The 23,161-nt window shown below is 38.1% G+C and overlaps 2 protein-coding genes across 3 annotated transcripts in view; both read right to left on the bottom strand.

Annotated features, from left to right (window-relative positions):
* fnbp1l (formin binding protein 1-like) overlaps positions 1-2,955 on the bottom strand; it is a 60,445-nt gene extending 57,490 nt beyond the window's left edge. For both annotated transcript variants that reach the window (XM_016500643.1, XM_016500639.1), the window contains exon 1: positions 2,769-2,955. In XM_016500643.1, the coding sequence (XP_016356129.1) occupies positions 2,769-2,792 (24 nt within the window). In that variant the 5' untranslated portion in view covers positions 2,793-2,955. The remainder of the gene's footprint in view (positions 1-2,768) is intronic.
* A 793-nt stretch (positions 2,956-3,748) lies between these two features.
* The window catches only part of LOC107699422 (Abelson tyrosine-protein kinase 2-like), a 28,696-nt gene continuing 9,283 nt past the window's right edge, over positions 3,749-23,161 (bottom strand). The window contains exons 2-11 of the mRNA XM_016500678.1: positions 13,752-13,916; positions 12,261-12,556; positions 11,896-12,168; positions 11,599-11,683; positions 11,153-11,330; positions 10,854-11,038; positions 10,565-10,717; positions 10,205-10,294; positions 9,713-9,874; positions 3,749-8,439 (exon numbers count right to left, since the gene is read on the bottom strand). Coding sequence (XP_016356164.1) covers positions 6,728-8,439; positions 9,713-9,874; positions 10,205-10,294; positions 10,565-10,717; positions 10,854-11,038; positions 11,153-11,330; positions 11,599-11,683; positions 11,896-12,168; positions 12,261-12,556; positions 13,752-13,916 — 3,299 coding nt within the window. The 3' untranslated portion in view covers positions 3,749-6,727. The remainder of the gene's footprint in view (positions 8,440-9,712; positions 9,875-10,204; positions 10,295-10,564; positions 10,718-10,853; positions 11,039-11,152; positions 11,331-11,598; positions 11,684-11,895; positions 12,169-12,260; positions 12,557-13,751; positions 13,917-23,161) is intronic.

The following is a 23,161-nucleotide window of genomic DNA, read 5'->3' as shown; positions in this document are numbered from 1 at the left end:
GGATGCATCAAATTTATCAAAGTGACAGTAAAGGCATTTATAATGTTACAAAAGATTTTTATTTCAAATAAATGCTATTATTTAGAGCTTTCTATTCATCAAAGAATCGTTAAAAAAAAGGCATCACAGTCATATTTCTGAAGCACCATGTGACACTGAAGACTGGAGTAATGTCTGAGGAAAATTCATAAATTACATTATTAAAATGATGAGATCCTGAAGTTCAAAGAACAAGAAAGTCTATTCATCTACTCACTTGCTGACTGACATTGGCCAATTCAATTCATTTTTTAAACCCAAAACACTACAACACACAAAACGCATGGACTAAACAATTACTATCCAAGCCTTGCAAGCACTGTAACAGGTCTAACCAGTCTGCTCTACAAAAGCCTGAATCACCACATCCAAGCCCTGTAAGCAATCGTTTTAACAGACACTTCCGTCCACACACTCTATACGGTCATACAGCTGTGTACAAAACACTAGAACTCTGTACTGGCTCCTCTGAGACCATCATAAAGACTTTAAACAAACAAATATTATTAGGAGAAGCAACAAACTCAAGAAACCCGTTTTAATAGCAGAGGGTTTAAATGTCAGCTTCCCGTACGCTGCTGAGCACTGTGTGATTAAGTTTCAATCAAGCTCTTTATTCTTGATTTGATTAAAGTCCATGCAACCCCTCACAGCTCAAGTCCGCTTTGTACTAATAACAGCTCTCTACAACAAAAAAAGTCACACTAATTTCCTACGGGACATTCAGAACTAACAAGTTGTCTAGTGCATAAGGCGTTTTCTTGTTATGCGTTACAATTGGGTAATTCTGAAAGGTGCAAACCAATCACACCCAAGATGTTACGCCACTAATTTTGAATGAAAATCAACACTTGACAGATAACAAGAGACATTAAACATCTTAATTGAGTTTACATGACTCTTAATAGAACATAAATGGATCTAACACAGAGTGCATTTGAGGATAACCATGATGAAAAGTGCACATGCATTTAAGGGATAGAATGGCATTTAATTCATCAGATCCAAGGCTACGGATGGAAAATACTTTCACATTTTATGGCTAAGACGACATTCACCGTGAGACAAGCATGATTATTCAGCATGTTTCATAGACAAAGGGTTTTGCAACAGGATTACAGATTAATACAATCAACAAAAGAGAACCGCCACTGAAGAGGATATGCCATATTTCACGGCATAAGAGATTTACGGTACAGGTAATTAAGACAAACATACAGTATCGAATGCCCAACACCAAACATCCAGCCACAAATTGGAATCTGTTCAATCTAACAAGCCACAAGTTCAGTTAACAATATAATCGGCTCAATTGCTAGTAACTTGAAAAGTGCTTGAAAGTCTTTTTTTATTTCTGTATTAATGTCTTAATTACAAGACAACAAGTATTTGGAAGAATGCAGGATTTGTAAAAGTCACAAATAATCTGGATTTTCAAGCAAAAAATGGTAGTTGTGTTTTGAAACCTAGTATTAAACAGACCATCTTGGAGCAGCAACAAACCATCATAAGAGTTTAAGATGGTCAAGCTGGTTTTTGGCCAGCCAGCTAATGACTAGCTTGAACCAGTTAGAGACCATCTACTATGTTACCAACAGGAACCCTAAATTCAAATTAATAATAACAATAAAACATTTTAAAACTAACTTTACCCAATCTTTAGCAAAACCTTTTAGAATCTGTTAATTACAAATACATTATGAGCCAAGTTACACTGTCAAAAGAACCCCGAAACATAAACTCACTCACATACTCTCAGAAAAAAAAATACAAATAAATGTAACTACTGTTATTAATATGGATGACCAATCACAAAATTGGTAATTCCATGCATAGTAATTAAAGTTAAAGCAAAAATAACCATCTAGTTTAAACCTATAAACCTAAAAAAAAAAAAACAGAATGATGCATGGGATATTTCAAGCAATACCTCATACATCATCTGCTTTTTGTCCAGTAGCCCAATTTGAAGGGCAACACCCCTGTAACAGACCCACACACACTCGACGGGCTTCATTGTCTCTCAATAGCTCAACTTATGCCGAAACAATGCATCTTTTATTTAAAATGCGAGTTTTTGTCAACGAAACATGGCAGACTCGAAGCCCAGACAATAAAAGACGTGGGGTCAAAAACTGCAGAAGCGTTGCCAATGGAAACCGTAGATTGAATTTTTTTTTTTAAAGAAATACAATCTAACCAACAAATATCCACATTAGAAGATTTCATCTCATGTTACTCTTTTACAGGCTAGCACATCATCTTCTGCATTGTCTCTGTCACCAATAAGCAACAATGGAAACAGATTCTGGATACAGCTGGGAGAAACTGTTGTTTGTCTTAAATTAACAATACATATACAAGTTATTATATCGGTTGTATACTACGAAAACGAGTTAATAAATTGTGATCCTCTCCCCACCTCTTAGTCATCGAAACTGGGTGTGAAACCTTTAGATTAGGTTTGATTCGGAATGCCACTAGAATCAAACGGAACGTCACGCGTGATACATTTAACACTTGATACATTCTAAAAGCGAAATGTTATAATGTATAAAACTCTGTAATTGTTTCTGGCGGTAAAGGTGTTTTTTGTAAACCAACAGGACATACCGACAATACACAGACAGCCTTACCAGGACACCTTTCCTGAAGTCATGCCAAAAACCGAGTTGTTTGTTAGGGAACAAAAGGCCACAAGGAACAAGCAATGGGAAAAGTGTGCTTACCCAAAGATCCGTTCCCCAGCTCATAGCGAAAAAACTCCAAGAACTAACGTCTCCTCCGCTTAAAACTCCAGGGTTCCTTGTTCTTTCCTCTCTCTGCCGTCGTGTAACTCTCTGTACTCAAGTGAAGCCAGCAGCGACAACCTCACGGCTCAGGGTTTTCCCATTTCCGACACACAATGCGCCTCTGCCGCGGGGAAATGGAGGGATGCGTTTGTCCAATAGCGCCTCCTATCCGCCAGAGCTTGTAAGTGGGGAGATTGAATAACTACACAACTTGTTGGGGCACAAAAAAATATTTAGATTTTTTACATTACTATAGAGTGTAATGAGAAATATTTAACATGTAATGAGAAATAATGTAATAAGAAATCTATAGGCTAAGAAATTTAATCATATTGGTACATTAATTTAATTGTATATATCTATTATTATATATCAAACATTTGATATGGCAGAAATGTCCTGTTGAAGCTACAATTTTACTTTTTAATAGTCAGTGTTGGTAGAGTGGCTCATTTAAAGTTTGGATAATTGTCAAATCTCTTAATATGTGGCCATACATTCTGCAGGTATGAATATTATGCTAGATTTTTTTTTAAATGTTATTTTAGTATCATTGAGGTACCATAATATATATATATTTTTTATTTCAAGCGAGTATTTTTTATATCTATATTTTTCAATATTGAAGATATAGTCATTTTGTTCTGTTTTTGTCATTTTTATTAGTTTGTGTTTTTAAATATATTTTTGTCTGTATAGATTTTATTTTAGTTTTTGTTTTAGTTATTTTAATTCAAGTTAAACTAAATTAAAATGAGAAATATAGTTTTGGCAAGTTCTAAAAAGTATTTGAGTTAAGATTCATAGATGAAGCTTAGCGTATCACACCACAGTACACTGCTTTATTCATAAAAAATAATGACAAAATTAAATAATAATAATAAAAGTAGAAAACAAACTCCCAAACCAATGTTTCAACAGTTTCTTTATTCATTATTTACATCAAGTGTAACACTGAGGAAGGACTTCACAGTAATATAATATTAAAAGTGAGCATTAAATTAGAATCACACAAAATATACTTTTTACAAAACAGAAAAAATACTGTTAATCTGTCAACCTCTGCCTTTTTAATCCCTGTTAAATTCACATATTCAAAATTAAGAGTGTTTTATTTTCATTGCACTTGAAGGACTAGAGAGGTGGGCTTTGGTATATAAATTTCTTCAGCACTTAAAATCTGACCTTAAAAAAAGACAGTCTCCAAACAATGTGAGTTCCAGGATTCAACATAAAAAGTAGATCAATAAATAAACCAAAAATAAATAAAAGTGATAACAAAAATGTAAAAGAAAAAAAAACTTGCACAAACTTGGGTAATTGAAACTGAATAGGATTGAATTCTGAGTGTGAGACAAAAAATACGACTTTGCACCTCAGAGGCCTTGTGTGGCTCATAAAGCATAAACTATATGACAAGATGGTTCTCTCTGAATTGTTCCTCTATACATGATACAATAAAATATCCTATAATGCACAAACTTTCAGAAGAGGTTTACTAAAATAAAATTGACTGATTATAGCAAAAGAAAAAAAAATTGCGGTGATAAGTGGTAATAAAAGAAGAAAAAAAAACACTTTGCTGTCAACTAAAAGGTTTAAAAGGTAAAACGCTCCCTGACAATCATGCAAATCTGACATACAAAAGTCACTAACTCTTTTCCCCCTCAGTTGTTTGGTAATGAAACATTTTCAGACATAATAATAAATGGAATAGATGACCTGCATGTGTTATGAAAGAACGAACCGCTAAATCACACATGAAAAATATTTTTTCTCTGTTAATGTGATTACAAGAGAGGTATTCCTGGCAAAGCAAAACAAATGCATGAGCTCTTTCAGTAAAAGGAGACCAGACTTCAAGCACTGTCTTTTTCTAAGTAAAGGACAGATCATTGCACTTTTTCCTATTCAAGTTGGACACCTCACATACCCAGATGTCTGAACAGGGCAGCTTGAATGATAATAAAGGCTTGAAAAATCCCATTTGCCACCTTAAAATTGATAATGAATATTTTAGCACAAAACATATTTACATAAACAGATCTTTAACATGACCTTGCAGTGCACAAAACATTAAATCTCTCACAAAAGGCACCATGTAATATCAGAAAGCATTGCCCATGGCAGAAAAAAAAAAGGCAAAACTATTTAGTGTAGGCAAATTATGCTATGATTTAGAGTTTAAAAAACAGTTTTGAACTAACAACATGTATGTTTTTCTGTTGCAGTGGAACTGAAATGTCATGGAGATGTATGGCAAAAACAATTTCTCCTTCCAAAATTTCCATATTACATACCCTAGATAGTGAATTAAGGCAAGGCAATTAACATTTATGCTTTAAAAATGTGCTCCAGTGTAATCGGTACAAATCATCTACATTACATTTCAATTATGACATTGCAGGGTACCCAGGAAAATCTCATTTATGCAAATTCTAATAGAAATCTATCATTTTATGAATACAGACTCAGAAAACATTTGTAACTGTTTGTGTCCTGAAGAAAATGTTTCTTATAATAATGTTTCTTTTTAATAAAGGTTGAACTGTGTGAAGAGAGACTATGGAAAACATATACACGCAAATAAATGAATACATTCATAATGTAGATGCACAGATGGAGACCCTCACACCAAAATCTCACCACAAGGACACAAGGGAGCATGACCTTCCACGCATGTTTGTGGGTATAAAATAATATGCAATATCTACAATATCATAAAAACGCCTGTGCTTTTAATAAAAAAATAATTTAAAATTCAAGTTTACAAATGGCGACATTCTAAAGTGAAATCAAAATAAAGTTGCAAAAGTCAATGTGCTAAAGAAAATGCAGTTTGTATTAAAAGTCTTGGCAATACTTGTGTCTGTAGTGTTGCTGCCTCTGTGTTGTTGGCACCATGACGGTCATAAAATAAATTCAGACTTTCCACACATCAAATAATTCCCCTATAGCAAATCAATAAAATCTAGAAACATGTTTAGAATTCTTGAGTGTTGAGAACTCTAGAGTCAGACTGTAGATTTGTGCCATCTGGCTGATGGGGGCATTATCTAAAGGCCACGGATATAAAAGGCCAAATATGATCCATATGGTGACGGACCCAACACCGGTTCAACTATGCCACAACAAACCACTACTAGAAACAATAATACATGGACCATGTCAAAATGAAGACTAATTACAGAAAGATCTACCAAATTATGAATGGTCATCAAATGACATAGTGTTTAACAAATGAGGTCAAATAAAAAATGACAGTATGGGATGTAGACAGAAGCACTTTTAGTGTGTAAAATGAGACTGAATAAATGTGCGTAGAGCTGTGTTTGCACTCCACATTCATTACTACTACAGGTTCTGAACAAGCAATGTTGTTTATGCTCAAGTGAAACCAATTCATATATTAAATGTTGGGCATTTTTATGTTTGCATTGACATTCTGATGCAATATCCAGTTACTATGGATCAAATGCAAATGAAATATCGAAAAGGCGAATGGAAATCTGTAACTAAAAACAAAATGCATGATAAATGGACCAGTTCATGTGTAGTCAGCGCACCTTTACCTGTGCAACCCCTGTCTATTTGTGAAAACTGATTCTGTCATACCAAGACAAAACTGTAAGTATTAATTTGTCAAAAACAAAACTGTGTGTATGTTGATAGTGACAAAAAGCTTATATACAAAGAACTCTGTTCCCAACTGGCAATTTCAAGGAGAAAGTCACCTGTAAACAATAAAAAGTTAGAGAGAGTGTTTGTAGTAATTTTCTGAGGTACTTCTTAGAGAATATTCTCTGTCCCCCAACATTTAAATAAAACTAGATTGATTCTGGGGCAAAAAGTCTCAAGGGGGACAGGAGGAGGAGTTTTGGAGGTGGACATACTGGCTACCTTTGCACAACATCACTGATCTCTTTAATGCATGTGTGCAAGTTGTCAAGAGCCGGGCTGGTCCCAGGTCCCGATCCCCCACCTGTAGAGGAAGCGCGCAGCTCCTGTAGACTCAACTCTAGTTTCCCCACTGCCTCACGAAAGGCAAATTTATTACGTGTCTGGGGGATGCAATCGACATACCCCGAGCAGTAGTCCAAAAGTTGGTGTCCCACATCCAGGACCTGGCTGCTGGAGGAAAGCTCGGTGTTGCCTTGAAGAGCACTACTCAAGCATTCAGCACATTCCAAAAGAGCCTCCTTGCTGATCTTCTCCAGAGGGATCCGTTCTGTCTGCTGCCGAGTCCGTCTAAGGGTTGGTTTGGCGGAAGTAGGGCCAGGTCCGCCAGTGGAAGCACCGTTGGCCATCTTAGTTTGGGTGGTGGTGTTACTAGAGGGGACTATGGTGGCTGGAGGCACTTGTGGTGGTGGTATTGATGGACGTGCTCCTCTCGCTTCTCTCCCCGACCTTTTGACGCCATCTCCATTGACCTCTATGTTTCCACTGACCGCTTCGTCAGCTGCATCGGCACTGTAGGCGTGTTGGAGGGAGCGGAGCATGGGTGGCGGAGGAGGTGCACATTTGGGCTTCACCAGTCGCGGTCGGTCACGATCGCCACTGTCAGACAGCAGTTTAAAGCGGTTGCCCTGAGAGTCCACACCGACTAAGTGAACATCGGCCGAGCTGTGCTTTAGGGTCGGGGAGATCAGCACTGGAACTTTGTGGTTGTGCAGATTGACCGAACCAAGAGTAGAGGTTTTCGACGGAGATGACCAGCCTTGCCTGTCATCTTGCCCATCTTTTCCCCGTGTGTTGGAGTCTGAATCTGCCTCTCCCCCTACACCTGGTGCCCTAACTCCACCTGCGACCCCTCGTGGCAAGTGTTTGGCTTTGGGACGATCTCGTATCTGAGCCGTACCTTCGTCAAGCTTCCTCAGGATTGCATCCGAAGGTCGTGCTGCCCCATTCTCTGGCTGTGAGGTGGTGGAAGCTGTACGCTCTAATGGGGGTTTGCTTCGGTTTCTTGGTAACGTCAACGCCATGCGCTCTAAGTCCGGCAACCCAGCAGACATAGAGGAAGTTGAATTGGAACGAGGGAATGGCTTGGTTCCACTTCCTTCGTCTATTCCAGAAGGCTTACCAGCCCGCAATCCCAGGGTCCTTTTGATAAGGCGAGGGGTGAAAAAGCCTGCAAGGCTTCCCCAACTACTGCTGCTTCCAACTTGACCAGAAGTTGCTCCAGAGTTTGAATTTGAGGGTTTCTGTCCAAACGTGGCCCCACAACAGTGGGACTGCACGTGGTTCCCCTCTCCGTGAGATGGAGAGAAACTCAACCCATCAGTCTGGGGCAAAGGAGGAGGAGGGCATGCAAACCCAGCTGTGGGCTCATACTTTTTATGGGGCTGGGTCTCCATCTCCCGGAAAGAGCTGCTCCTCTTGGGAGGCATAGGGAGATTATGTTGCTGCTGAGGTGAGGATGAAGTAGAAGAGGAAGACATGGACTTCTTCTTCATGAAAGAACTGAAGAAGCCAGCCTTGCGGTCACGGGTGAAGGTCGTGTCCTGGGAGTCCTCCAGCAAGCTAGAGGGAGACTTATCCCTCTGTTTACGAGGTAGGGCCGGAGAGCTGCTGGAGCGGCCATCACCCACAAAAAGGGAAGCTGCAAGACCTGAACACAATAGGACAACAAAACCAAAGGTCAAAGAACAGCGAAATAAGAGGTAGCAGTAGACATGAAAACTAAACACGTCAGTGCTCTCATATATAGACAGATTGTCACTACGGAACACTTGCTTACATCATTATTCAGTGCACAAATAGCATATCATGTCAGACTTTGATTGCTTGGCTATATAATGAATAATTAATTTATTACATTGTTACCAATAGCTGTGTCTCAAGCAAATGTCTCAAAAATAAACATAAAAGTAAAGCATGATGAATCCTGGTGTAAATGAAGGCTGTGGTATTAGATATCACTGCTGCTAACCCTGACTGTAATTTATAAGAACTAGCCTGGAATATGCTTTTATGCAATAAACCGTGTAGTGTCCCTATAAGCTACTGCTACTGCTTGCTGTCATAATTTAAGCATTAAAGTACATGACACTGAGTCAGGGCTATCTCTTTAATTTATAGGGTGAATTGTTGTATGAGTGGGCCAAGATTATTTCTTTTGCATTTTTTTTTTTTTTTTTACAGGTCCTGTGGCAAACAGGATGTCTAGATATTTGCATTATATAGAGAGTATCACTTGATATGTGGGGAAAAGTAAGATTGTCAGGACAATAAATACAGATGCAGGAATACAAAAAATAAAAGTTTTTAACTTTTTGCATGCTTAAAAGGTTTAATAACATGACAAAAAAGATGCATCTCAACTAAAAAATGAATAAACATAAACATCCCCACCCTAAAAGTTTATTTTATATCAATTTTATGTAATTTCAATAAATAGCATATAAATAGTTTAAGTAGAAAAACAATATTGCACAATACATGAAAAATGCTTTAATAAGGTTAAACAAATTTTAATCAAAATATAAATACACATGCAGTTGTGTTTATATGCATACTTGGGGTTTAGTGACATGCAGCAAATGGAAGAAATAGAATGAAATCAGATGTATTTACAGAAAGATAATCAAAACATGAGAGGGAATATCTGTTATGAACGTTTATGAACATGTAAGATTTCTGATCATGATACATTTTGAACATTTAAAATGAATGAGAATAAAAGGAAGATATATATATATATATATATATATATATATATATATATAGGATATAACACACAGAATGTTCTGAATCATACTATATTTGTGTATAAATATTTGTAGGGTTATATATTATGTAGCGCTGTTAATCGATAATGAACACCACTCCCATTCTCTTGAGCTTCTGTCTGAGCCGACTGAGCCGGAGTTGGGCCTGTATACCTGCAGGGCCGTGGGGTCCTGCCTCCTCCATATTCTCTTTGTTCTCAGAGTGTTTCTTCTGCCCACGAGACTTTGAGGGCAAGAGCGGCATATCGTGGCCAAAGGTGTGCGCAAGTCCACCTTGCCCACCAGATGCGGTTTTACACAGCTCTTCGGCTACCTCTGGAGAAGAGTTAGCAGAAAGAAGGTGCATGTTAACATTACATGTAAGTACTGTGGGTCAAATCTTCATTAAATATTAATTTTTATATTCAGTCAATTTTCTATGGTAAATTACAATAAATGTATTTTCTATATTAAATGCAATACAAACTGCACCTATGTTATGTATTCCTTTATACCCATGTTATATTATTTCCCTTTAAGCACGTTTAAGACTTTTATTGTGCATTAAGTTTTCTGTGCTTAATAATTAAGCATATTAGATCTGCATGAAAAGTCCGCTTGGTTTACAGCTTCCTCTGTCATTCAAAACATATGATGCAGCAATACCTTCTGAAATGCTTGAGTCGTGGAACATGGTCTCAAAGGCCTGATGAGTCTCAGCAAATGAGGGTCTATCCAGTGGACTCCACTGCCAACCTACCAACACAAACAAAATATGGCTTTACCTAATGACCAAAAGCTACAATATGGTTTAAAATTTTGGGGTTGTGTAAGATTTTTTTTTTATAGTTAACTTCTACTGATCAATGATACATTGAATTGATCACAAGTGACAGTAAAACTTTCAAAAGGTTATGTTACAAGCATATGAACACATATGAATGACACTTGACATGTTTTAGTTAACTATGAAAAGTTATTAAGTGAAAGCTATAAAATGTTATCAAAGTCTCTGTTCATGCTCACAGGCTCTCATGAGCTCGTAGACTTTAGGAGGACAGCCCTCGGGCTGCTCCATGCGGTAGCCCTTCTCCAGTAGATCGTACACCTGAGACAGGTCGATTCCTGGGTATGGAGACATGCCATACGTCGCAATCTCCCAAAGCAAAACTCCAAATGCTGGAAAATTGGAGAAATAAGTGAGTCACTTATTTATATAAGCAAATCAATCATTTCAGTCTGTGACACATAACTCTTTATAGAGTATCAGAACTTCCAACACAATCCTTATGACAAAATTAAATTAGTAACTGACCCCACACATCTGATTTGATGGAGAAGGTATTATAGGCCAGACTCTCTGGTGCTGTCCATTTGATGGGGAATTTGGCCCCCGCATGAGCGGTGTAGGTGTCGCCTGTCATCAGCCGGCTCAGCCCGAAATCAGCCACCTTGACCACGTGATTCTCTCCAACCAGACAATTACGAGCTGCCAAGTCCCTGAGAAAGAAATTAAGACGATGTAGTGAGATCTCTCAATGTGATATAAGACAGTTAGAACTATGTAACCAATGGGAACTCGAAGTCTATTGATGTCTGAAGAGCTATGCTCACCTGTGGATGAAGTTCTTCTTCTCCAGATACTCCATGGCAGAGGAGATCTGAGTGGCCATGTAGAGCAGCACCACAGCATTCACCTGCTCCCTGTCACACTCACGCAGGTAGTCCAGCAGGTTCCCGTGGGGCATGTACTCGGTCACTATGTAGAATGGAGGCTCCAGTGTACACACACCTAGGAAGGGGCATCAAAACAAATGACCAATTTGGGACAAATCTAAGAACATAATTTGGTAAAAACAAATAATTGTTGCTTATTATGTGAAAGAAACCCTGTATTTCTACAGTGGAGTAATGAGAGTAGTGCATAGTTTTTTTTGTCAATTTTGTCAATTGAACCGAAACCAGTTAAAGCACATATAGCTACAAATTTGGAGTTTTGGCTAGTTGTACAGGCAACTTGTCAACTAGCGTCAACGAGTTAAAAATCCTAGTACACTTACCCAGTAATTGTACCAAATTGGGATGTTTCACCTCCTTCATGACTGCAGCTTCCTTCAGAAACTCCTCAACCTCCATGGTGTCCTCCTTTGAAATAAAGTAATACAATATGCATGGAATATGAAATATAAATACATAACAGAACTAGCAAAGCAACTACAAAAACAGAAATCCTTAAGTGCAATATAATGACCAGCCACTTGGTGGCACACAACGCCACATAAACAGTTCAATGCAATAAAAACCAATGAAATAGGGGGAAAATATTAAAACAGGAGCATACGCACAAAAACACGAACCTTTAGTGTTTTTACAGCTACAGTGAGGTTGTACTTTTTCCAAACTCCGACGTACACCTCTCCGTACTGGCCTCCGCCTAACTTGTGCTTCATAGTGATGTCGGTGCGCTCCATCTCCCACTTGTCGTGGATGGGGGAGACACCATAGACGGTTGGCTTGTTGCATTTTGGAGCGGGATAGTGTAATGTGGTTACCAGACCATCGGCCACTGTGGAATGATGATGAACCAGCTCAGCTAATGTGCTGAAACGACTTTCAGCTGTTACATAGACCTGAGACAGATGAGGAGACCAACTTTAAAATCAAAGGAAAGGGAGCTTTACTTTCAAAGTAAAGTGAAAGCAGCCGTTGTCTTCAGCCCAACCTTTCCGTCGGAGGCGGTGTTGATCCGGTAATGATAGACCCGTCCCTCATAGCGAAGTGAGATGGAGAGCTGGCCAGGGCTGCTCTCACTCTCCCTCACTAGGAAGCTGCCGTTGATCAGGCTGCTGAGCAGGTACTCAGCGGCGCTGCGGGACACAGGCCCATGATACCAGCTGTGCTTTTCCAGACTGTTCACGGGGGTGATGTAGTTACTGGGTACCCAACCCTGGCCGTTCTTCGAACGGACTTCACTCCACTCGCCATTCTGGTTGTACCCCAACACTCGCAGCTTCTCTCCTGAAATGCAAAAAAGAACAGTACATTGTACACAGCAATCAGTTGCTATTCAATTTTTTTTCTCACATTTTTGTGCATAAGGTTTTACTAATGATTCGACAATGTAAACCCTTGTTATTCATACCAATGCATCTCACTTGAATGGAATGGAATGAGAGATTAGAAATGCAAGCCACAACAAGTCCATCGTTCAGCCATAAAAACACATCAGTTCTTTCAGAAGGAAAGTGCACATTTGTCAGTAACTTTATAGATCCTACAGCAGGGCTGTCCAAACAAAGGTGTCCTGCAGAGTTTAGCTCCAACCCCAATTAAACACACCTGAACCAGCTAATCAAGCTCTTACTAGGCATAGAAACTTCTAGTCAGGTGTGTTGAGGCAAGTTGGAGCTAAACTCTGCAGGACACCGGCCCTCCAGGACCGAGTTTGGGCACCCCTGTCCTACAGTATTAGTTCTTAAACAAGATCAGTTTGAACTTGTCCATTAGGTAATGTTTTCAATCCCATAAACTCAGACTGAGAAGAAGCTAGTATATAAATAAGAGTTCTGAGATCTGCACAAATCCTGAAGGCACCTGAGAGTGGAGGAAGAAAAGTCAATCATAACATTCAAATATATCATCCGAGTATTCGAGGTACTGTGCTGTTTTTTTAATTTCTGCAAATACATGTGTCAGTCAGACGGACATTTTTGGCAGCTGCATCACACTCCATGAACTCCATCACATTTTTAAGACGCAATGGAAGTTAAAAATAGTATTATTATTTTTTACAAGATATGCCTCCAAAAAGCACTTGTGAAAACAATCTCAAGAGCCCTGTGTTCTGTTCCATTAAGCTGGGCTCCATCAAGCTGTTGGAAAAAAGAAAGCTCCAAAGCCTCTCCAGAGTGTTGAATCTGTGTGTACACTATGTGCAGTCAAACACAATGACGCAACCAATTACCAAATTAAAAATGGGGCCCCTTTTTAACATGTAATGGCATGGTGTCCTTGTTATAAAGAGAGAGGAAGTTATCAATAACAGCTGTGAAAACATTCTCCGGCTTTGTTTATTCCAGGTATTAAAATTGGTCTTGGGTTACATTTGAGTTTACATTATCAATGCAATGTGGTCTGTCATCTGTGTACAGAGGTGGAGATCAAACTGTTAAAGTGTTCAATGAAACCACTCATCTCCTTTCGACAATCATACCTTTCGTGATGCTCAGCGTGTTGTCGCCACTGGCAACAAAGTCATAAAGCGCAACAAAGAGGTTGGGGTCACTCTCCGCAGCACCTAGCAGATTCTCTTTCGAGCTCCAGCGCACCGCCTCCGTCAGTGACGTTGAGTCCAATCCAAACGGCCTGTGCAGGGCCTCTGTCAGGAAGAAAGAGAGATAAATAACATGATATATGAGTAACAGAAAACATAAGCGCTTGTTGATGGAGCATATGACATCCCAAATGAGACAAGGCTTCTGGGAAGGGCAAAATGAGTCAATGTAAGAGGGGAGGGGTTTCAGGAGTTGACGAACATGTTAACGTCAAGGTGGGGAGGGAGAAGAGAAGAAACTGCAACCATCTGACACAAAGTGAAAACAAAATGAAATCACTTTGCTCCTTACATCATACCTCACTTAACAACAATGATCTCTTTTTACAAATCATTTGTGCAAACAACATTACGAAGGCTACACAAAACAGCAATAAATCATTATTTAAAAAACCAAAAACAAAGCTGTTCTAGATGCTAGGGATGTTAATGATCAATTGACATTCAATGAACTCAATTCCATTAATAAATTAACAATTTTTCAATAATGCAGTCAATAATTTTGAAATATTTGAAATATTTTATAATCCATATAATAAAGAATTATTGGAGAAAATGTATTTGTATTTTTTAAACATACATAATTATATTACTAACAACTATTATTATTATTTAAAATATTATAATATAATAAATAAATATAATAAATGAAACTGAAAAAGTTAATTCTATACAAATGCAATAAATGCAGCAGACTGAAATTTAATAATATTTTATTAAAGGGGTCATATGATGCGATTTCAAGTTTTCCTTTCTCTTTGGAATGTTACAAGCTGTTCGTGAATAGATAAGATCCCTGAAGTTGCAAAGACTAAAGTCTCAAAACCAAAGAGATATTCTTTATCAAATTTAAGACTCTGTAGAAAACGAAGCGTTTGAGAGAGGCGGGGCATAGAGGACCTACAATAATGTACAGTATTTGAAAAATAATGTGTTTTTTGAACATTAAAGCATGTCAACATATTCTGTTACACCAAATACACAAAATAATGATCTTTAAAACAGCATCATATGACCCCTTTAATACTAATATAAGTAGAAAATGTACATATTTCACTATACATTGCAACTACATTCATATATTCACAGTACGCTGTGTTAACATTAAGTATTGATCTAATTGTTGCTTTTTTAAAAATGAATTAGAAAAATTCCTAAGAATTTCCATTTGCTGGAAACACCCCAAGACCAAACCATTTGACAAAATAGCAGCTTCCAAATTGACCACACACAAAAAAACAAACAAATACACATCCCTCGACTTGAAATCCTCCACAAAAACTCAGGGCACCGTTACAGCGCTGTCTACCTGCGAAGCAATAGTGGTCCACATCCTGTGGGTTGGACAGATTGGTCAGTCTGACCCTCTCCTCCTCAAAACTGCTGCTGGACAGCAGAGTCCTCAATGGCATAATCTAGCAGCGCTAGAACTTCTTAAGCAAGTTCTTAAGGAGAGGAGGAGCATGAAATGGCTTTGAGGTTGGAAAAATGGGGTGGGAGAGTCCCCACGCCTTGAGCATGCCTGCGTCTGCTGGTCTTCCTCTACAGCTGTCAACCAGCCACAAACACACACACTAAGCATGTCTGGGCAGCTGCCCCTTTCCTTAGGGAAAAAGTGTGGCAGGACAAAACGTCAGCCGAGTTACAAGGGAAAAGGCATCAGAAACTCTCTTTACTGATCATTATGAAGCTAATTCTTCCTCTAAGATTAGGCTACATTAGGTTTACCTTTACAAAACTACTGTGGTGTTACCATGGAAGAGGGGCTGAAATTTGATGGATGATTAACACATTCACATCCCAAGGCAAATTGACCGCGATTTAAACCCGGATGATTGTAACCACTCTAAGCTCGTCTGCCTTGGGAAAGCTAACGTGTCTCCAACATAGTGATAACACTTGTTGCCTTCTCTAGTGTAGCTCAACGAGGTCTCATCTCATTCATCGGTATTTGTGATATCACAAATCCCGGAAAATATGCGTTGTAGTCCAAACGAGTCGTTCGTTGTAGTTTTTGAAAAGTGATTTCTGTTAAATAAAATACCTCCTTTTGAAGTGGACTTTGAGCTTTGTAACTTTGCAGATCTTTTTTATGCTCAAACAGCAACATTACAGACTAACTAAAGTTGAAAAAGCATAATAGGACCCCTTTAAAGAATAACATGGTATTAACATACGTTCTTCAAATGCTGAATGCATGAAAGAGCAACAGCCAAATTATTCATCATCAAAATCAACAGCAACAAAAAGTCCATCATAACACGAAAATTTTTGGTGGCCGAGTTTCAGTGCTTCCCTGGTTATTTTTATTATTGGCATTTTAATCGGGCATCTTGTCCAATCAGGCAAATAATATTCTCTCTTGCTTACCTTTAAAAGATCTACTTGTTCCAGACAAGCATTAATCGAGCCCTGTGGTTCCCCCACGGTTTATTACTTTGGTCCTACACGTATTACAAATTGCGAACTTTGTTTGCATGCGGATGAGAGCGTAGGTGTGATGTCAAAACGGACCGGCTCGGAATCAGCAGACTGACGGTCAGTCACCAGTCCAGGCTGATCATGTGGAAAATTGGCTAATTCTGGTCCCTGGCCGGTCGATCGGTTCATCTCTAACTACAATAGATGGGTCACAATGTCGTTTAACAAACAACTAGATGCACTAATATTTAAATTAAAACAAAAAACAATAAATGTTACACTAAGTTCTATTTCAATTTCATATAAATGCTTTTCTTTTAAACTTTCTATTTCTATATAAGAAAATCTATCACGGTTTCCAAGCATCACAACCACTTTCAATACTGAAAATAACAAGCAATGTTTCTTGAGTACAAAAACAGTATATTAGAATAATTTCTTAAGGATCATGTGACACTGAAGACCGGAGTTATGGCTGCTGAAAATATAGAATCAATATAATAAATTCTATATTTAATATATATTCAAGTAGAAAAAAGCTATTTTACATTATAATATTTCACAATACACGTTGATCAAATAAATCCAGCCTTGATGAGCACAAGAGATTTCCTTACATTACAAATCATACTGACCCCAAATTTTTGAATGGTAGTGTATATGCTAAAAATCACAACATTATAATTGAATGTATTAATGCTAACTGGGCAGAGCTACCACAGTTAGGAGGGATTAGTAAATTAGTTGTATGAGCAACCCGTCAACTAGTTGAGTTTTGAAATGTAGTTTTGGACATCCCTTTAAACAAAAAAAACAAACAAAAAAGTGAATCAATAACCATAAAAAATATAATATGAGTTCAAAATGTAATACACGGTTCCAAGAATGTCCCTAAATTAAACTTGAAACAATCATTATGAATAAAAAAAAAACACAACAGGGCCTAGACAAAACAAAGACAGGTCTTCTGCCTGGTCTTACACAACTCAATAAACCTGCAAGAATGTGCAGCTGAGACAGTCAAGGCCTGTGTGGCAAACCTGACTTTGCCACACACAGACACATACACACACGGATACATACAGCCCTACCTTTATTCCTGACCAGCATGCAGTGCTTCCCAGTCTTAGTCAGCTGACTGATCCACAGCTCCCAGTACATGATCCCAGTTCCAGTGTAAGAGCTAATGGGAAACCACTCTAGCCCCTAATCCTCAGATTACGGGTTTAATTCACACTAAAACAATGAGTTGAAAACCTGAAATGCTCCTCTTGTTCGAATATTTTTAGTCTCCGGTGCGGAACTCAAGAGTTTCCGACCCCGCAGCCGGAATGCCAGTCCGACTTGATTGTGGGCCTCCATGCCAACTGCCCTAAGTAAGAAATGTCCACATGTGCTTGTGTGAGATATGGGAAGAGTGGCGTTCTAAGGGTGGTTTTATTGGATGTCTTGTGAGGGAAGGCGTGTGGGGGGCCCGCTGGTTTTAGAAGGGGGTAGAAACGAGCAGATGTTTCTACACCATGTGTGCTGCCTACCCAACATCCACTTGGGAGTCGCTGGAAAAGCATGGAGGTGTGGAAACTAGTACTAAATGCCTGTGCCACATTAAACGTTCCCATGAGTTTCAGAGCAACATGTAAAATGTATTAAGATGGGACACTCAGGGAAATAATCTCTTAAAAGACATCAGCAAGACCTCAACAGACGATGACATGAAAATAAAAGGCTTGTGTGAACATAATAAAAGAAAAAAGATTGGAGTCTTCATTTTTAGACTACAGAGGCCAGCTATTGACAAGACCACCACCAACCAACACTAAAATGCCACACAATGTCTTAATTACCAATTACCATCAGTCATTGAGCCAATTCAAGTAGACAGACAGACAGAACGACATATCAACAGATTACAATGTCAAGCTATGTTCCAGTACATTCACAAACATTGCTCAAACACTTCTGACTGAAGTTGAGCAGCGTCGGGCACGTCGCGTGGCTGCATATGTTTGTCCTGCGTGCTTTCTGTGTGTGTCTTTGTGTGCAGGAGCTTCACTGTGAGACAGCTGAGGGAGAACTGTGTGTGCGGTGTGAATGGCCATACTGAACAGACTGACCTGCACGGCCGTGTCCTGATGGGAGTCTAGCACAGCTGCTCTGCTGGGCTTAGGCCAGGCTTACAGCAGCTGCACCAGCACCTCTGTACACTGGGGCTGCTCTCAACTAATATGGATTATGGCAAGAACATCCTGATTTGAAAGGCCATTAAACATCTATTCCTTTATGATCAATATAACTTCAAACTGCACATTGAGTTTCATCACCAAGTCCATATTAACAAAAAATACGCCCAATATTCAAATTATATAGTATTTTGTCTAAATAAATTATAAATAAAACACTAAAAACTTAAATCAGTTGTTTAAAATACTAAAAGTGACTTTAGGAATCTCAATATAAAAATGTAAAATATGGCAAATGGATAACTGTAATTTTCAACTATTTCAAAATATACACAGTGTGTTATTAAATTATTATTGGTTTGAAAGATTAACTTTCAGCATTGGATTATAGAAAGCTAATTTAAACGTAAAAATCAGAAAAATGCATGCAATTACAGAGGGTATAGAAAAGAATCCCCACCCCCCTTTAAGATAATCACATTTTGTTGCTTTGCAGCCTGAAATGAAGATGGACACAGTTTTTGTTTTTATGTATTTATAACATCCAAGTGAAAGATATAACACCAACATGTCAGAAAAGAAATTTAAAACATAAAAAACTGAATCACTGACCCTGCGTTCCATTCGGAAGGGCTCATCCCTATGCCCTAATCCCTTCACGAAGGGTTGAAGGGTGTAGGGGACCAAACAACTGTTTCTTGAAGTGCCCTTCTGCGTCATCATCACATGCCCACACGGAGGAGCCATCATCATGCAAAGAATCTGCGCAAAGGATCATGGGAGCCCGAAGTGTCCATCAGTTAGTTGTACCCTTCGAAATCCTTCATTCCGAAGGGCCCTTTGAAGTGGCCAGTTTTGAGCACTTCGGTTTGGAACGACCCTTCAATATGGCGGCCATGATTGTTTGCACTCTGAAGTGCCCTTCGGAGGGTGATATATCCCGTTTGGAATGCACTGTGAGTTAGAAAAAGGATCACCCCATCCCCCTCCTAAAAATGATTTGTAAACTCAATCAGGTGAAGCTAATCACCTTCTCAATGGCACACAAAGCCATTTGACTTTCAACTGTGATCAGCTGTGCTCATTTTGATTAGCTCAGCATGAAGAGCTTTCCTGGAGCATTTCAGTCCTTGGTAGTGCAACTGAACAAACAATCAACTGGCAAGGCACTGTCAAAAGATCTCTGGAATAAAGTTGTAGACAGGCACAAGTCAGGAGTTGGATACAAAAAAACTGGATGAAAGAGGCCTAAAGCAACTCTGAAGCAGTTGCAGGAATTTATGACAAAGAGTGGTCACTGTGTGCATGTGACAACAATATCACACATTTTCCACAAACGTGGCTTGTATGAGAGGGAAGAAAAAAGCCAATCCTCAAGAAAGGCCACTCGCAGTCACGATTGAGCTTTGCCAAAACGCACCTTGAAGATTCTGAGGCAGATGAGACTAAAATTGTTGGTGTTATTATCTTTCACTTTGAATGTTATAAGTAAATACAGCTGTATAAAACAAAAACCTCCATTACACCCCAGAGTGTTGGTGAAGTGTTGTGCTAGGGAATGATAGCACAAGCTCACCTGTTTATCTGAAAGCACTCAGCACATCACAGCAGAAGCCATGTGGTGCAGGACGAGGCCTATTTTTAGATCCAGCACAAAACAAAACTATCTGGCCATAAATACCCCCAGAATAATTACACTATGTACGTGCACAGAGGAACCACCGAACAATGATTCCTCAAACAATGGGCCCATATAAAAAGAAGGACAGATCCTGTTCATTCACAATAATGAGGATCCAACATTAGCACTCAGCAACAACAATTGCACAGCTGTCTCCCATTTCACTCAGTCTCTTCCTCCTTTCCAGTAAATGGCTCTCCAGTTGAAAATACTAGTGCTGTATTACAGGCCAACAGACAATCTGATGAATACAAACAGCAATGCAAAGAGGGAACTTGCTAAATTACCACATGCAATTAACCACATGTCAACAACAGGGATAGGAATAGTCATGAATTTAACAATTCCCATTTCAGTTCTTAACAGCCACTAAATGATTCTTTTAGTTCCTTTAAAGAAATATCTGGAAAAGAATGCAATTCTAGTGCCAAATGATTAGATCATTTCAAAGGTCTGTTTACAGACTTTTTAGTAGCTTTTCAGAGGCAGCCTAAATGCAATTCAATAAAGGCTTATATTATAAATAATAAAATATACTAATTACTATAATATATTAAATAAACATAGATCAAAATGTAATATTATATTATATAAAATAAACTACAAAAATGTTTCATTCATCGTATTCGTATTTTTATACCTACATTTACAATAGTTCTGCCACGTTTTTGTAATGAGTTGTAGTTTGCAGAAATTCCCAATTCAAGGTTACAAAGGTTATTAAAATGTTATTCACCCACAAGTAAGGACATGAGTTTGTGTTAAAATGCACAGAACCTTTATGTCAAATACACTACCATTCAAAATTTAGAGGTTGGTAAGATTTTTTTTTCTTCATGTTTTTAAAAGAAGTCTCTTATGCAAACATGCAATAAAAACAGCAATGTTGTATAAGTAAAATGTAATTTATTCCTGTGATGGCAAAGCTGAATTTTCAGCATCATTACTCAGTCTTCAGTATCACATGATCCTTCAGAAATCATTCTAATATGCTGATTTGATGCTCAAGAAACATTTCTTATTATTATTGTTGAAAACAGTTGTGCTGCTTGATATTTTTGCGCAAATTATGATACAATTTTTTTTAATGATTCTTCTATGAATGTAAAGTTCAAAAGAAAAACATTTATTTTAAATATTTTGTAATATTATAAATTAATTTACTGTCACTTTTGATTAGTTTAATGCATCCTTGCTAAATAGAAGTATTATTTTCTTTCCAAAACATTTGAACAGTACTGTAGCTTTGAGTTTGTTATTAGAAAAATCACAACCAAATCTTTCAGATATGTCCTTTTACCTGTGCTGAGTGGGCTTTCAATTGGCCTCTAGTCCTGTGCCCATCAATCTGACAGGCTGGTCTGAATAATGATGCATTTGGGATTATGGGAAATTGCCCGGTGCCATTCATTCAGGCCTACTTTTGACACCTTACACAGCAGTTAGAACCCCGGCTACTGTAATTTACCTGTTCACTGAAGGTGCTAATGGGGCTCTCAACACAGTACACCCACTCCTGCAAAGCACTGTGGGACAGCTTAATGCTTCTCCCGGGGACCCTCTTTTCCTTTATGCTGGATCAGAAGACTAGAGCACCAAGTTTGTCAGGTCAGCGCAAACATAATGACCTGAAGGAAGGAGGTTTTCTGAGGAACATTGTTCTGGAACCTGATCAATATTTTCACCCGGTGGTGTCAGTGTTGTCTTTATTGACTTTCCAACCTTTTTTTATTAAGCAAACCAAGCAATACAGACAGATAAACAAGGAAAAAGCAGGTAGATACCTGGAGAATGCAATTGCGGTAATTATGCTATCTTACAAAAAGAAAACAGGTAAAACATAATACAGGAAGCAAATAAACAAGCATACATACACGTGTACATATACACATATTATAAACATCTCAACATTTTTTATCTTTACATCCGGAGTGTTTGAAAGTGTGAAGCATTGAAGGAATAATATATTTATAATATTTTATAAAAAATAATAATAATGATAATAATAATAATTTTTCATTTAAAAAACACAAGCTCACTTAAACATGATCTTACTCTTTTGAAACAAAAGTTTGATGGAATATCAAACTCTAAAGTTTACAATGGTACGGATTAGGGTTGTGCCGATAGACGATAGTATCGTGTATCAATGATAGTCAGATATCGACGATAGCAGATGTCTTTGTCAATAGTCAAGACGATATTAGGCACATTCTCCTATAAATATATTAAATTATTATTATTATGATTATTATTAGGCGGCCTATTATAATTCGGCTATTATTATCAAATCGTTATTTCACTTCAGCATCGCATTTCACACTCGCAAATGAGGATTAGAGCCTGAGCCGGTGAAGGAGTCTCCAACCACAAACACAGATGTGCATCGTCTGCTGATATAAGGTATTTCATTGCATTTTAACAAGTAATCTGAATGGTCTATATATGTGCAATATTTTAACCGAGCCCTCACTAATTGAGTTTAATGCCACAGTTATGTTAGAACGCATCTCATTCTTGTTTCTGTGGCGGTGCGTCGGGTTCGTCATGGGGCGCGCGGTCCAGAGCGCTGTATGACTGATGTATCTGTTCAATTTAACTTTACTCCAAATATATGAACTTACCTGTTTTAAATACGTTTATATTTAACTTGTTCGTTTATGTCCAGTATTTAGTGTTAAACTGTTGGTCTTTAAAATAAATCTACTTTTGATTTTCACCGTTGACTGCAGATCTTTTAGACTGATGCGGCAAACTTGTCACAGGACTTGCGGTCCTAATAGCGATGTATGACTGTTGTATCCGAATATATATGAAATAGCTGTTTTAAATATTTTTATATTTAACATGTTAGTTTATCAGTATGTTTGAAAGTATATTATTTCGATTACTGGTGCTTTCATAGGCTCTAGTTATGAAATAGCTTATGATAGGGATGTAACGATTAACCGCGAGCCGGTTGAAAATCGATTCAAATATGTGACGATTCAAATCGGTTGAGATGCTAA

The sequence above is a fragment of the Sinocyclocheilus anshuiensis genome, unplaced genomic scaffold, assembly GCF_001515605.1.
Source record: "Sinocyclocheilus anshuiensis isolate Anshui unplaced genomic scaffold, SAMN03320099.WGS_v1.1 scaffold477, whole genome shotgun sequence".
Lineage (NCBI taxonomy): Eukaryota > Metazoa > Chordata > Actinopteri > Cypriniformes > Cyprinidae > Sinocyclocheilus > Sinocyclocheilus anshuiensis.
This window is presented reverse-complemented; position numbering and strand designations above follow the sequence as displayed.